The sequence below is a fragment of the Colobus angolensis genome, unplaced genomic scaffold, assembly GCF_000951035.1.
Source record: "Colobus angolensis palliatus isolate OR3802 unplaced genomic scaffold, Cang.pa_1.0 Scaffold78, whole genome shotgun sequence".
In the NCBI taxonomy this organism is placed as follows: domain Eukaryota; kingdom Metazoa; phylum Chordata; class Mammalia; order Primates; family Cercopithecidae; genus Colobus; species Colobus angolensis.
This window is the reverse complement of record NW_012121598.1, coordinates 7,738,413-7,753,612: the sequence shown is the minus strand read 5'-3', so window position 1 is coordinate 7,753,612 and position 15,200 is coordinate 7,738,413. Positions and strand designations below refer to the sequence as shown.

General features: G+C 40.6%; 1 protein-coding gene across 5 annotated transcripts in view; it reads left to right on the top strand.

Annotated features, from left to right (window-relative positions):
- Window positions 1–5,643: 5,643 nt before the first annotated feature.
- The window catches only part of MYO5A (myosin VA (heavy chain 12, myoxin)), a 160,700-nt gene continuing 151,143 nt past the window's right edge, over window positions 5,644–15,200 (top strand). For all 5 annotated transcript variants that reach the window (XM_011928637.1, XM_011928633.1, XM_011928636.1 and 2 more), the window contains exons 1-3: window positions 5,644–5,750; window positions 10,486–10,657; window positions 12,858–13,002. In XM_011928637.1, the coding sequence (XP_011784027.1) occupies window positions 12,941–13,002 (62 nt within the window). In that variant the 5' untranslated portion in view covers window positions 5,644–5,750; window positions 10,486–10,657; window positions 12,858–12,940. The remainder of the gene's footprint in view (window positions 5,751–10,485; window positions 10,658–12,857; window positions 13,003–15,200) is intronic.

The following is a 15,200-nucleotide window of genomic DNA, read 5'->3' as shown; positions in this document are numbered from 1 at the left end:
TAGGTAGATTCATGAATAACTAAAATAAGGTCTCAGGTAGCATAAGTGAGATGTTTGAGAGACTCTCACAAGATAATGAGGGACTAGATCTACAGTAGTGTGAGTGGAGAAGAGGAAACAGGAATCACTGAAAGAGAGCGGAAACGGGGATCACTGAAAGAGAGCCTAACCCTTTGTTAGCTAATCATGATAGAATCCAGTTACATGACAGTGTTACCAGGGGGTCCTTGCTCCCAGAGCTCCCAAGATGGTGGCGGGCAGCTTCCAAAATGGCAGCAAGCCACTTCCAAGATGGTGGCAAGCCTCATATTCTCTGACCTGGGGTTCTTGTCCTCACGAATTCTAAGGAATGGAATCTTGGGCCATGTGGTGAGTGTTATAGCTCTATTAGTAGCCATGGGTCACAGAAGAGAACCGTGGAACCCAGTGACTAGTGTTCAGCTCGATCAGGACAAACCCAGGCACTTAGCCGTGTAGGAACAATGGCAAGCCATTGTCCGATTGGGAGCGGCAGTGGGCACCTCGCTGGATCAGGAGCACAGCAGACACCCTGCCAGATCTGGAGGGATGGAAGTCAGCCACCGGTCTGCGACGGAGGCAAACAGCAGTGGTGGATGGCGAGCTAAAGCTCAGCTTGAGCCGTAACAAACACGGACCAAAAGAAAGTGCAGCAAGATTTAATAGAGTGAAGACAGAGCTCCCACACAAAGGGAGGGGACCCAAAGAGGGTAGCCGTTGCTGGCTGGAATGCCTGGGTTTATATCCTGATCCTTGTCCCTCCCACTGTGCTCTTAGGCGATAGACGATTGGCTATTTCTTTACCTCCTGTTTTTGACTAATTAGCATTTTAGTGAGCTCTCTGATTGGTCGGGTGTGAATTAAGTTGCAAGCCCCGTGTTTAAAGGTGGATGTGGTTACCTTCCCAGCTAGGCTTAGGGATTCTTAGTCGGCCTAGGAAATCCAGCTAGTCCTGCCTCTCAACAGGGGCCTTCCCTTGCCTTGCTGGGGGCTGTGTCCAGTTTGATTCACTTTGGCCAGGGTTATCGTTTTCTAACTGCTTCTTTTTCATCAGGAGGGCCTTCTGCAGACTTAGTGGGCAGTGTCTATCCTTGTTTCTGATTCCTGCCCGACTCACACTGTGTCCTATTTATAGGTTTTTCATGCGTTCCAGTGGCCTTGTCTTCTTGCCTGCCTTCCCTCAGTCTTCTCACTGGATGTGACTGGACAAGTTTAGTTCTATTCCTGCCCTGTGTATTTGTGTCGCGGCCTGGGGGAAGAGTGGGAGGCAGGGTTGGAAGTGACAAAGGCAGTAGGAAGTGGCGTGTCCGGTTGAGATTTCCCTGTTTCAGCATCTAAGGTATATATCCTCAAATTGACCCCTTCTGGCATAGTTGTTTCTGCAGTCACTGATCTCATTGGTTAAGATGGAAAAGAAACACAGAAAGGCAATGGTAATAATAGAATGGTTTCTGACCTATTTCTCCTTGGATGCTTTCCCCAGAGGTAAAGCTAAGATAAAGAGGAAGTTGGTTATGAGAGTGGTGTTCAGTGTTTAAATATCTTGCTTTTGGTGAATGTGAGGGCCTTAGACTTCCACTCCTTATCTGTAAGTGTTGTTAACATCTAGCCCTTGGAAATCTAGTCTTTGGCAAAGTGTCTACTCTTTGCAAAATACTTGTGGAAATCTGAGCTGGAGCTCCCTACTGACACAGAGCATGAAGGCGCTTTCTAGATTTAAAGTCTCCTCGTGTTTAGGCACTGGTCAGTCATGCTTTTACAAACACACTTGGACACATTTTCCTTTTTTGTATTTTCATCAGTCAAGGTAATAGGTCGTTTCATGATTCTGAATCTCTCTCTTTTTTTTTTGAGATGGAGTCTCACTCTGTTGCGCAGACTGGAGTGCAGTGATGTGATCTTAGCTCACTGCAACCTCCACCTCCTGGGCTCAAGTGATCCTCCCACTTCAGCCTCCTGAGGAGCTGGGATTACAGGCACGAGCCACCATGCCTGGCTAATTTTTGTATTTTTAGTAGAGGTGGGGTTTCACCATGTTGGTCAGGCTGGTCTCCAACTCCTGAGCTCAAGAGATCAATCTGCCTCGGCCTCCCAAAGAGCTGGGATTACAGGCATGAGCCACCGTGCCCATCCCGACTCTTAATCTCTTTATAGTTATATATCTTTTCTGGAACCAGTAATGCCTTCCAGAGAAAGCTACAAAAATGTTGTCTTTGTAAATAAGCTTCAGATTGGGAGCAGTTAGTACATAGAAATATTTATTGCATGAGTAAGGCTTTAGTGATATGTACAGATATTACTCAGTTTATGGACTGTGTACCTGGGAAAAAAGTTGTAAAACAAATTTCAGTGACATGTTTGATATATAACAATAGAAATCACCTCCTATGGGAAAAAACAGTAACAACCCCACCCTGTACTTATATATTGGTTTATGCTTTTCATGAAGTTTCTATGTGTGTAAGCCTTTGCAGTAAACTGGAAGACTACTGTTGTCATCCTCATTTTATTGTTGCCTGAAATAAAGGCCAAGGCCCATCTGGTAGCCCTGGGTCTAGAACCCATAGTCTAGTTCCATACTCTTTCCTCTGCAAACTGTTTAGATTAAAAGTTTATATGTGTTGGTAATAATAAGAGAAAATTAAAGCAATTGAGTGAGCTTTTAATCATACTACTTATATTCAGTTTAAAGAGATACCTTTTATTCTGATCTTCTTTTGATAAATTCTTACCAAGCACCAGCTGTGTGTCAGGTACTCTTCTAAGTACTGCCTGCAGTGTTGAACAACACAGACACAGAACTTATGTTCTACTGAAGGAAGAGAGACAGTAAATAAGTAAATAAACAAGAACATAACAGCAAGTGATTTCAGATAGTGAATAAGAGCGCTGAAGAATGTAAAATGGAGAACGGTAATCGTAGTTTGGATTGATTTCAGCTAGAAAGATCTGGGAATGCCTCTTTGAAGAGGTTTACATTTGAGCTATCATGTAAGTGAGAAGGAGGCAGGCATAAGCAGATCTGGGAGAAGTACATTATAGAGGAATTAACAAGGGCCAGGGTCTAGAGACAGGAGCAAACAAAACTGTGTTCCTAAAGAACTAAAATAAGATCTGCATGGCTCCGGCTTAGAGGTTGGCAGGGGAAGGAAAGGACAGGTCATGAAGGCCTTTGTAGACCATGGTAAGGGATTTGTATGTTAACTGTGATGGCCAGGCCTGTAATCCCAACACTTTAGGAGGCCAAGGTGGGAGGATCACTCTCTGAGGCCAGGAGTTTGAGACCAGCCTGGCCAACATGGCGAAACCCCATCTCTACTAAAAATAAAACAACAACAAAAAAGTAGCTGGGTGTGGTGGCGGGCACCTGTAATCCCAGCTACTTGGGAGGCTGAGGCAGGAGAATTGCTTGAACCCCGGAAGTGGAGGCTGTAGTGAGCCGACCTGGGCAACAAGAGCAAAACTCCGTGTCGGAAAAACAGAAAACCAAAAAACTATGATGGCTATTTGTCCTACTGTTTTCTTGTTAAAATGTCCTTCATTTTATAAAACGATGGTGATATTAGATAGTAGATTGGTATTTATGTTGCCTGTGTTGAGTGTGAGGGCCTTAGCCTCTACTTGTCTGTAAGTGCTGCCAATAATTAATGGTTTTGTAATCTTACTTGTCAAGACTAAAAGTTAGTTAATAACCTTATATCAGTCCCCAAACTTGAAAAAAAAATTTTTACCAGCCATGAAATCTGGTAGTTTGGAAACTACGGCAATATACCACAGCAGCTTCCTAATAGGAAGGCTTGAAAATATTTGTCAGTGAAGAGGTTAACATAGGCTGGGCACGGTAGCTCATGCCTGTAATTCCAGCACTTTGAGAGGCCAAGGCAGGTGGATCATGAGGTCAGGAGATTGAGATCACCTTGGCTAACAGGTGAAACCCTGTCTCTACTAAAAATATAAAAAAATTAGCTGGGCGTGGTCGCATGTGCCTATAGTCCCAGCTACTCAGGAGGCGGAGGCAGGAGAATCGCTTGAACCCAGGAGGCTGAGGTTGCAGTGAGCCGAGATTGCGCCACTGCACTCCAGCCTGGGTGACAAAGTGAGACTCCGTCTCAAAAAGAAGAAAAAAAGAAAAAAAAAAAGAAGAGGTTAACATAATATCCAGGACAGTGGCGTGGTATGCTGAAATGTTTTTCTTACAGGAGACGTTTAATTTAAATTATCTTGAATTTCAGATCTACCTGTACTTTCATTCACCCACTTTCTTTTCTCTTTCTCCTATCTGTAAGTTCATCACAGAGATGGGGTTTCGCCATGTTGGCCAGGCTGGTCTCAAACTCCTGGCCTCAGAGAGTGATCCTCCCACCTTGGCCTCCTAAAGTGTTGTCATATGAATTTCTCTTGTTCTTGGGAATGAGCTTGTTACAAGCTTCCAGAACTTTGTGCCCAGTACTTAGAATAGTCATTACATTATCACAATTCTTTGGGAAGTTACCCCACATTTAACATACTCAAATCCAGATGATGCTTCTCAAAGCTCCAAGTACATTAGTACCCTGATCATTGTTAAAAATGAAATCTAGAGGTGTACATGAAATGAAGATACAGATACAGGCCAGAGACTGGGTTCAGTCTGGCCCATGCCAGCCATGATTGATTGTATCATGCCTTTCCTTTGCTGGCTGAATCTAGGATTCCTGTTTCCATATGTGATTTGTTCATGAAAATGGGCATTTAGCTTTAGTGTTATGCGTGTTTTAAAGGGAGATTTCTTCCCAGAGAGTCCAAGCACATAAAACACTTCTTCAATGAGGTATTTGAAAGATTTATGCATGTTAGTATATTTTGTTCTTTTTCTTCAAAATTGACCACATAATCTTCTAGCTTATGTCCAGAGAGTATCTAGTTGAGGCAAAATATTTGCTGCTTTAGGAATCCCTGATGATTAACATGCCTTTTTTGTCATATTGAGGCTGCAGGAGCTAAGTTTATTAGTGACTGGCTGTGCCATTTTTACCATTTCCCACTCATCTTTATAAAATAATGAAGGAAAAATGCTGAACAACAGTGTTTTTTCAGTTTTTAAAAATTTGTTATTTTTATTCTCCTCTTCTCCCTACTGTGATGGCTCCTGAAGGATATCTGAGAAATCGTTAAGGCTTTGCGGAGCACAGGATGCAAACCACAATAAAAAATCCAAATTGTGAGCTGGGCATGGTTGCTCATGCCTGTAATCCTAGCACTTTGGGAGGCCAAGGCGGGTGGATCACCTGAGGTCAGGAGTTTGGAGACCAGCTTGGCTAACATGGTGAAACTCTGTCTTTATTAAAAATACAAAAATTAGCTGAGCGTGGTGCCAGGCGCCTATAATTCCAGCTACTCAGGAGGCTGAGGAAGGAGAATTGCTTGAACCCAGGAGGCGGAGGTTGCTGTGAGCTGAGATTGGGCCACTGCACTCCAGCCTGGGTGATAAGAGCTTAACTCTGTCTCAAAAAAAAAGGAAATTTCATATTGGACAAGATTTCTTTTTTCATAAATTGTTTAATTATAAATAGTTATATGTTTATATATTATTGTAAAATAATTGATTTGCTAGTTTAAATTTTTTTCTTTTTGTCTTCTAGTTTGCCAGGGTTTGGATACCTGATCCAGAGGAAGTCTGGAAGTCAGCAGAGCTGCTCAAAGATTATAAGCCAGGAGATAAAGTCCTGCTACTTCACCTTGAGGAAGGAAAGGTGAGATCTCACTTTCATTTGTCGTCATTGGCATAAAGTGAAGGGAGTTCAAAAGAGTAAATTACTGTGAAGTAAACTCTCAATGGAAGTTAAATTTTGAACTTACCTAGAATTTTTACTTACTAAATTAGTAAAAATGGCAAATTCAATTTTCTATCCTGATAGTGTTTTTAATGGCATAGATTAGTGAAAATAGCAGACACTTTTAAAAGCTTTTATTTTGACCTATGAATTTATTATGATTATCAGGTTTAGATTCATATCTAATCCTAAAACTCTTGCATTTAAACTGGTGTGCTATGGGGAGTGCTTGTAGTGTTTTTAAAAAGAGGCATGTTGCCAGGTCTTAGAGAAGACTCATTGGTGGCAGCATGGAGAGCAAAACTGAGGGGAAGACACTAGTTGGGATGAAGGCAGGGAAGAATTAGGCCAATTAGGAGGGCATTGAATACCAAACTAGGGAATTAACTTATTTAACATTTATTGGTCATCTGCTCTGTGTTAGGCAAAATGTTCAGCACTTTGGAGTGGATTTTCTTATGTTAAATTTCACACCAACCCTATGGGTTGGCAGGTGAAATAATCACTGTTTTCCAAATAAGAAAGCCAAACCTCAGAGACCTTAAGTAGTTTTGCTCAAGGTCACACACCCAGGAAGTGGCTTTTGGAATTTGAAGAGAGATTTGAACACAGATGACGCTAAGATGAGTGCTTATACTCTTTGACTACATTGGAGTTTTGCAGATTACTGGTCATGAGCAGTTGCTTAAGGTGATGTCTGCCATGTTATCCACTGTAAAGTTACTGTTTTCCCTTTGTAATTAGTGAATGTCACTGTGTTGGGGCAGATATTTTGAGGCCATATATCCTGCTTCTCCTTAAACTTTGCCTGCTAATATTTGCCCAGTATTCATTACTGTGTCTTGCCTGCAGCAAGTATTGTTGTGTTCTAGTGGTGATTCTCCATTTCTTTCCTTCCTTGTATACTTATTAACTAGAATTCTTCTATAGGGAAGGAAGTACTGTTTCTTCTGTCCCATTTATTTATTAATTTAATCACGTATTTATTATGGACTCATGGGTATTTCTTTTATTCTTCATTACTATCATTACTTATTTTATCATTTAAATTGTTCCAGCTTTGGTCATTGAGATCTCTCTTAGATTGGGTCCTTTGCCTTTTTTGACAGGTCTCTATCCTTTTTTATTTTTTTTTGAGACAGGATCTCACTCTGTCACCCAGGCTGGAGTGCAGTGGCTTGATTATGGCTCCCAAGCTCAGCCTCCCTAGTGGCTAGAACCACAGGCATGAGCTACCATGCCTGGCTAATTTTTAAATTTTTTTAGTAGAGATGGAGTCTCAATACATTGCCTAGGCTAGTCTTGAACTCCTGGGCTCAAGCAGTCCTCCCACCTTGGCCTCCTAAAATGCTGGAATTATAGGCATGAGCCACTGTGCCTTGGCTTTTTTTTTTTTTTTAAAGATATAGCGCTTCTCCTGGTACCCCAAGACACTTACCCTGTATTTCCCCTTTCCCAGCCCTGGTACCTTATATTGGAGGATAGTATTTGACAACCAAGATCTGAGCACTAGGTGTGCTCGTTGCTATTGAGATGACACCACTTCTAGGCCCTCTTAGCATACAGAGCTAGAAAAATATATACATGGATAGATAGATAGATACTAATATGTATGCACACTATACTAATGTATACTCAACCATCTATACTTGCTTTATGTTTACATGCGTATGTATGTGTTTGTATATACATATTATATATATATAATGTGTTTTTAGAGATGGATGTCTTGCTATGTTGCCCAGGCTGGTCTTGAACTGCTGGGCTCAAGCAGTCCTTCTACCTCATCCTCCCAAAGTGCTGGGATTAAAGGCATTAGCTACGCACTTGACCTTTTTTTTTTTTTTTTTGAGATGGAGTCTACAATCTCTGCTCGCTGTGACCTCCGCCTCCCCTCCCAGGTTTAAATGATTCTTGTGCCTCAGCTTCCTGAGTAGCTGGGATTACAGGCACATGCCACCATGCCTGGCTAACTTTTGTGTTTTTAGTAGAGACAGGGTTTTACCATGTTGACCAGGCTGGTCTCAAACTCCTGACCTCAAGTGATCCACCCACCTTCGCCTCCCAAAGTGCTGGGATTACAGGCGTGAGCCACTGCACCCAACCTTGACCTTGTTTTAAAAAAATAAAACCCATGAGTTAATAGGGATCCTTTTTTCTCCAGTCCAATGCCACCAGGTTCATGCTATTATTCTTCCTTTGATTATGTATACTACAACTTCTCTCTTTGGTTTTCATTATCTATAATATATTACTTATTCATTACATATGTAAAGTTATTTCAGAATTGCTAATCCATACCCCTATGAGAAGCAGATTTGCCAACCAGAGTACAGTGTCTATGTTTAATTTTATTAATCCTTAGTATTTTTTAAAAATATAGAAATAGAATGATACATACCTTTAATAAAAGCAAGAATAGGGACAGGGGTCAAACAAGAAGAATAAACATTATAAAATTCACTATTCAAGAATCATTCTCTTTTTAGAAACTATAGTCACTTAGGGTCCTATATTAAAATAGAGAAAGCATGACTTTTGTAATAGTAGAAGAGTGTATTTATTTAATGATGTCCATTGATTCCAGAGGAGCAGGTTATATTCATTTAAAGCCTAACTCCAAGAAAGAAATTTCTGTGAAGATGTTACAGGTCTTCTCTACCTTTCAAATTAGTGTCTTCTCTAATATTTCAATTTCAGCTCCTCCCCACACTCGCCACAAACAACCCCACCCTGTAATGAAGACTGAGAAAAGAGCTCTGGGTTGCCCTTCTGCCATTCTGGAGTCTTCTGGCTAACACCAGAACAGACAATTGTGTATTTACAGGGCCAATGCAAGGACCAGTCAGCCCCAGGCAAGGGTGATATTCTCTGATAAGCAGGCAGCAAGAAATGCTAAGGGGTAAATTGTTAATTTTTCTCTCCTTTAGCATAATTCATTCAAATATGATTTGACTATTTGACCTCTGTATATATTTTCAGTATTAACAAAACTGGCTTTTTACAAAACCTTGTCACTCCCTACAACTAAATTGAATTTTTATTCCTATTCACTTGTCCTGTGTTATTTGCCCCTTAATATATAGTTAAGTGACAATATTCATGGTTGGCTGTGCCAAAAAGCCATATTCCCATGACTTTAAAGTGAGTAGTGGCTAGTAGTGGTCACTCACACCTGTAATGCCAGCATTTGGGAGGCCAATGTGGGAGGATCCCTTGACCCCAGGAGTTCAAGATCAGCCTGGGCAACATAGTGAGACCCCATCTCTCTTAAAAATTAAGTGAATAGTGCTTGTTAACTTTTGGGACCAGGAACCCCATTAAAATGTCATTTTTGTTTTGTTTTGTTTTGTTTCTGTTTTTGTTGAGATGGAGTCTTGCTCTGTCACCCAGACTGGAGTGCAGTAGCGTGATCTTGGCTCGCTGGAACCTTCGCCTCCAGGGTTCAAGTGATTCTCCTGCCTCAGCCTCCCAAGTAGCTGGAATTACAGGTGCCCACCACCATGCCTGGCTAATTTTTTTTTTTTTTTTTTTTTGAGATGGAGTCTCGCTTTGTCACCCAGGCTGGAATGCAGTGGCACGATCTCAGCTCACTGCAAGTTCCACCTCCTGGGTTCATGCCGTTCTCCTGCCTCAGCCTCCCAAGTAGCTGGGACTACAGGCTCCTGCCACTATGCTTGGCTAATTTTTTGTATTTTTAGTAGAGATGGGGTTTCTCTGTGTTAGCCAGGATGGTCTCGATCTCCTGACCTCGTGATCCACCCGCCTCGGCCTCCCAAAGTGCTGGGATTACAGGTGTGAGCCACCATGCCTGGTACGCCTGGCTAATTTTCATGTTTTTAGTAGAGGTGGGGTTTCACCATGTTGGCCAGGTTGGTTTCGAACTCCTGACCTCAGGTGATTCACCCACCTCGGCCTCCCAAAGTACTGGAATTACAGGTGTGAGCCACCGCACCCAGCCTAACTCTGATGAATGAATCAGCTTATGCACAGTAAAAAAGCAAAACAAAACAAAAATCTAATGAAAACTATGAATTGTCTTGCCTCAAAAAAAGTACACACATGTGCACATACACAGAGTGTTGCACATAATTTCAGGGGATTCTTGAGTCTCGTGGTTTAGGGGTTCCTAAGTACTTACCACATGCCAGACTTGCCTCATTTACTTTTTACCACAACCCTGTTAGCTCATTTTACAAAGGAGGGATTTGGGTTAAATACTATAATTCAAAACCACATAAAAAGTAAGTATTAGTATTAGGATTTGAATCCAGGTCAATCTGATCCTAGAGTCAAGCTCTTGACCACTCTTTTATATTGTCTGCCACTTTTTTATAGGTAAAAGGGGATGGAGGAGAGAAACATATTTAAAAATTTGAAACTTCTGATTCCATAGGTGGGTGAAAAAGGTCTAGGCTATAACTTTTCAAACTATATTAGCAAAAATTGTTAATACAAGTTAGTATGTCTGATGAAAACGCAATTCATACTGTTTTCCATCTCCACCAGTTTCTGTGATATTGGAAGGTGCTAGGAAAATAATGCATTTGATAGCTGAGAAGCAAATCAGGAATAGGAAGTGAGCAAAATTCATGGCTCTTTTTCATAGTCCTTGCCATAATTTATCTAGATTCTGTGCCTTGTGCATTTTCAGGATTTGGAATACCGTCTAGATCCAAAGACCAAGGAGCTGCCTCACTTACGAAATCCTGACATACTTGTTGGTGAAAATGACCTCACAGCCCTCAGCTATCTTCATGAGCCTGCTGTGCTCCATAATCTCAGAGTCCGCTTTATTGATTCCAAACTTATTTATACATATTGTGGTAAGTATGCTTTGCTTTCTGAATAGACTGTGGACTCTTTCCTCTAATGGATGTAGCCATGGAAATATTGTACATGGGGAAAGCAGGCCGTGGTTGGATTTTCTCTAAGAGACAAAATCACTTGAGCATTATCTGAAAGATTTACCAGTATTTATTGCCAAGTTGCATTTATGCTGAGTGAACTCACTTGTGAGCTTACATAATTTTGCTAAAAGTAAAAAAGACTGGGTCTGTCTTTTGGAAATTTTTCCCCTCACAGAAGTCATATGTCAGATTTAGTGCCAAATTCACCAGTTATTTTCTTCTCTTCCAAAAACTACTACACGAAGAGTAGATGTCCAAGGACTTATCTTTGGAGCAGGTTCAAGAGATTTAGTGTTATCTTGTGGTCAGTTACTCGCCATGCAGAACTAACTTGACTCTGGTGATTCGTCTTGCTCACTCCTGCTTGCCTGGGCCTCTGTTCATTGCGGTGTTAGCTGCCAGCCACCCAGCTCATGGTGATTTTTATCTCTCCAAGAAATAAAGCTTCCACATGTATGTTTGTGTTCCTTTCCCCCTTCTCCAGCTTTCCTTCTTTTTTCTCTCTTTCCCAGTTTGTTCTTATCTTTTATTTTCTCCCTTTCCTCTGGTTATTTTTTCTCCACTGACGTCTTATTGTTCTTTCACTATCACTCTGTCCTCTGAAGCTCAAATCTGGATTTCCATTCATTCGTGTGGTATACCCAACTCAGTGTTCATGATTTCTTCATTACTCTCCTGTTTTAGACAGGAACACCCACCTTTTCCTCTTAAAATAATTGACATCCTTTATATCATTGATACTAACTTTTCTTTACTGGTAACTATGTCTTTTTCTCAATTTTTATTTTTATTCCATTTTGTTTCCTTGCACATGTATTACCTTCTCAGTGAAGTCTTGTCTGGCCACCCTATCAAGCCAGAAACCCCTCCTTACTGTCTTTCTTCCCTGCATTATTTTTTGCCTTCTTTTCCTTACTATTTAATCTGTGATGTATCTATATATATATATTTTTTCTTACTTATCTTGTTAATTGTCTGAATTTCCCACTAGCATTTAAGTTCCATGAGGGTAAAGATTAGCCTTTTTGTTTTGTTTTGTTTACTGTTGTAAATTCAGCATTTAGAAAAGACTTTACACGTAGTTGGAGCTGAATAAACATTTGTTGAATGAACGACTTCATTAAGTTAATATATACCTACTGAAAAATTATTAGGAGATACAGAAAAGTATAAAAAAGGAAAAACAATGGTATGTAACTCACCACTGAAAAATAGCCAGTATTAATATTGACTTACATCCTTTTTCTTTATATGCATGAGAGGTATTGGAATCAGTCTATATATAGTTTTGTATTATATTTTCCTATGACATTTAATATCCTTCAGAAACATGATTTGGACCAGGTGCTGTGGCTCACCCTGTAATCCCAGCACCTTTGGGAGGCCGAGGCAGGCAGATCACTTGAGCCCAGGAGTTCAAGCCTGGGCAACATGGCAAAATCCTGTCTCTACAAAAAAATAAAAAAACTAGCCAGGCATGGTATTGCGTGTCCATAGTCCCAGCTACCTGGGAGGCTGAAGTGAGAGGATTGCATAAGCCTGGGAGGTCTAGGCTGTAGTAAGCCGAGACAGTACCACCGCTCTCCAGCTTGGGTGACAGAGTGAGACCCTGTCTCAAAATAAACAAACATGATTTTTGGTGGTGGCTTAGTAGTCTATCATATGGATGTAACAGAATGCATTCAACTAGTCTCCTTGCCCTAAATATTTTGTTTCCATTTTCACTGTTACAGGTAACATTATGATAAACATCTTTTTTGGGGGGGGCGGGGGGAACCTCTTTGCATGAATTTCTGATTATTTCATTTGGATAAATTGTAGAAGTAAAGTGGAATTTTTGAATTAAATATATGAAGATATTTAAAGTTCTTATAACATTGCCACATTATTTTAAGCCCCCTAGTCCAGTTTTTAAATGGTGTTTTAGGCAGAACTATGTATAATGGGTTCAGAGGCAAAGGCTATGATACATTTTGATCCTCAGTTTATTGGTTTAATATTAACTAAATTGAAATGAAGGATTGTGTTAACTGTGAATCTGACTTTACTAAGTTTGATATGCCCATTAGGGTATCATTGACTTCTTTTTCTTTCTTGTCCCCCACCCTATTCCCAGGTATAGTCCTAGTAGCTATAAATCCCTATGAACAGCTGCCTATTTATGGAGAAGATATTATTAATGCATACAGTGGCCAGAACATGGGTGATATGGATCCACATATCTTTGCAGTAGCTGAAGAAGCTTACAAGCAAATGGCCAGGTTGGTAGAAGCTTTCATTGTTATTTTATGGCTATTAGATACGATAATTTCTTCTTGCTGATGTCACATATATTTTAAAGTGAATGGCAACCTTGTAAATAATTACTAAATAAGCAGCCTTGACAAGTTTGTCTCAGGTGGCTTGGATTATTATTAAATAATAAAGTGGGCCAGGCACGGTGGCTCATGCCTGTGATCCCAGCACTTTGGGAGGCCAAGGTGGGCAGATCACCTGAGGTCAGGAGTTCGAGAGTAGCCTGGCCAACGTCGTGAAACTCTGCCTCTACTAAAATTGCAAAAATTAGCTGGGTGTGGAGGCACACACCTGTAATCCCAGCTACTTGGGAGGCTAAGGCAGGAGAATCACTTGAATCTGGGAGACGGAGGTTTCTGTGAGCCGAGATTGTGCCATTGCACTCCAGCCTGGGCCACAGGGCAGGACTGCATCTCAAAAACAACCAACCAACCCAAGAAAAACAAAAAAAACCCTCACATTTATAAAGGGACATAGAGTTTTTAAAAACTGCCTTTGAAATTTCATCATGATCCTGTGACTAGGAAAAGACAGATGCAGATGTTATGTTTTACAGACGAGAGGATTAGTGTAGTGACCTACTCGATGTCAGTCAGCTAATGAGTAATAGACCAGAACTAAAAGGCCTAGGAACTGTAAAAAAAAATCTTTCTGAATCCTAGGGAATTAAATCTAAAGGAAAGTGTGACATTTTTTTCTTTCAAGATGGGGTCTTGCTATATTGCCCAGGCTGGACTTGAACACCTGGGTTCAAGTGATCTTCCTTCTTCAGCCTCCTGAGTAGTTGGTACTGCAGGCATGCACTACCATGCCCAACTGAAAGTGTGAATTTTAATGTTAGTGTGATATGATAGGGCATCAGTTATCCTGAACAGCATCTGCAAAATGTCTCTCTCTCTTTTTTTTTTTTTTTGAGACAGAGTCTCGCTGTGTCGCTCAGGCTGGAGTACAGTGGCGATCTCGGCTCACTGCAAGCCCCGCCCCCCAGGTTCACGCCATTCTCCTGCCTCAGCCTCCTGAGTAGCTGGGACTACAGGCACCCACCACCAAACCCAGCTAATTTTTTGTATTTTTAGTAGAGATGGGGTTTCACCATGTTAGCCAGGATGGTCTTGATATCCTGACCTTGTGGTCCGCCTGCCTTGGCCTCCCAAAGTGCTTAGATTACAGGCGTGAGCCACTGCACCTGGCAAAATGTCTCTTATATTAACCATGGAACCCCAAAATTTTGAGGGTGGAAAATGGGAGAAAAATGCTACTTTCAAGACTAGATTATGCTCTTAATAACATAATAAAATATAAAACTGTGAATGTGTAGAAGAATAACTTGAGTTTAATTCATTTCTCCAGCCTACAAAGCAGAACATATTATAAATATAATATGGGAAACCCATGAGTAATTTATAAGGTGGAAAGAAAACTAATACTGCAGAGGTTTTTATTTTCTCCTCTCCAGCCAGGGAGAGTATACATGATTGGTCCAGCATGTGACAGAATTTTAGAATTATTTCAGTGACAAAGCCCTAGAAATCATTATGCACTTTTAATAATAAAATAATATTAATTTGGATACTTCTAATAGCAGCTAACATGTGCTCTGTGAAGGGCATTATTTAATTGTTTTCCATTTATTAACTAATTTTATTCTCATAGCAACTTTCTGAATTTGGTATTATTATTAATTTTCATTTTACAAATGAGAAAAATGAAGCACAGAGAAGTTGTGTAACTTTTCTAAAGTCACATAACTAGGAAGACCAGTTTTCAAATTCAATTAGTCTGACATTATGAAATATTAATGTATTAAATATAAAATGACTAAACATAGGTTAGCACTACAAAACATGTCATATTATGCCAGCTTCTGCTATAAAATAGTAATTAGTGTTCAAAGCTTAAGAAAAATTATTTTTTAAGCTTAAAATTAAAAAAATTCCATCTATAAGGGGAAAATCTACCAATAGTTGATTTGTATAGTATCAGAGCGTTGCAGTACAGTTTCAACACCACTTAGTACAACCTGAGAACTACTGGGCAGAGAAAAAAATCATATGGACGGCTAGACTCTAAAAATAATCTCGGCCGGGCGCGGTGGCTCAAGCCTGTAATCCCAGCACTTTGGGAGGCCGAGACGGGCGGATCACGAGGTCAGGAGATCGAGACC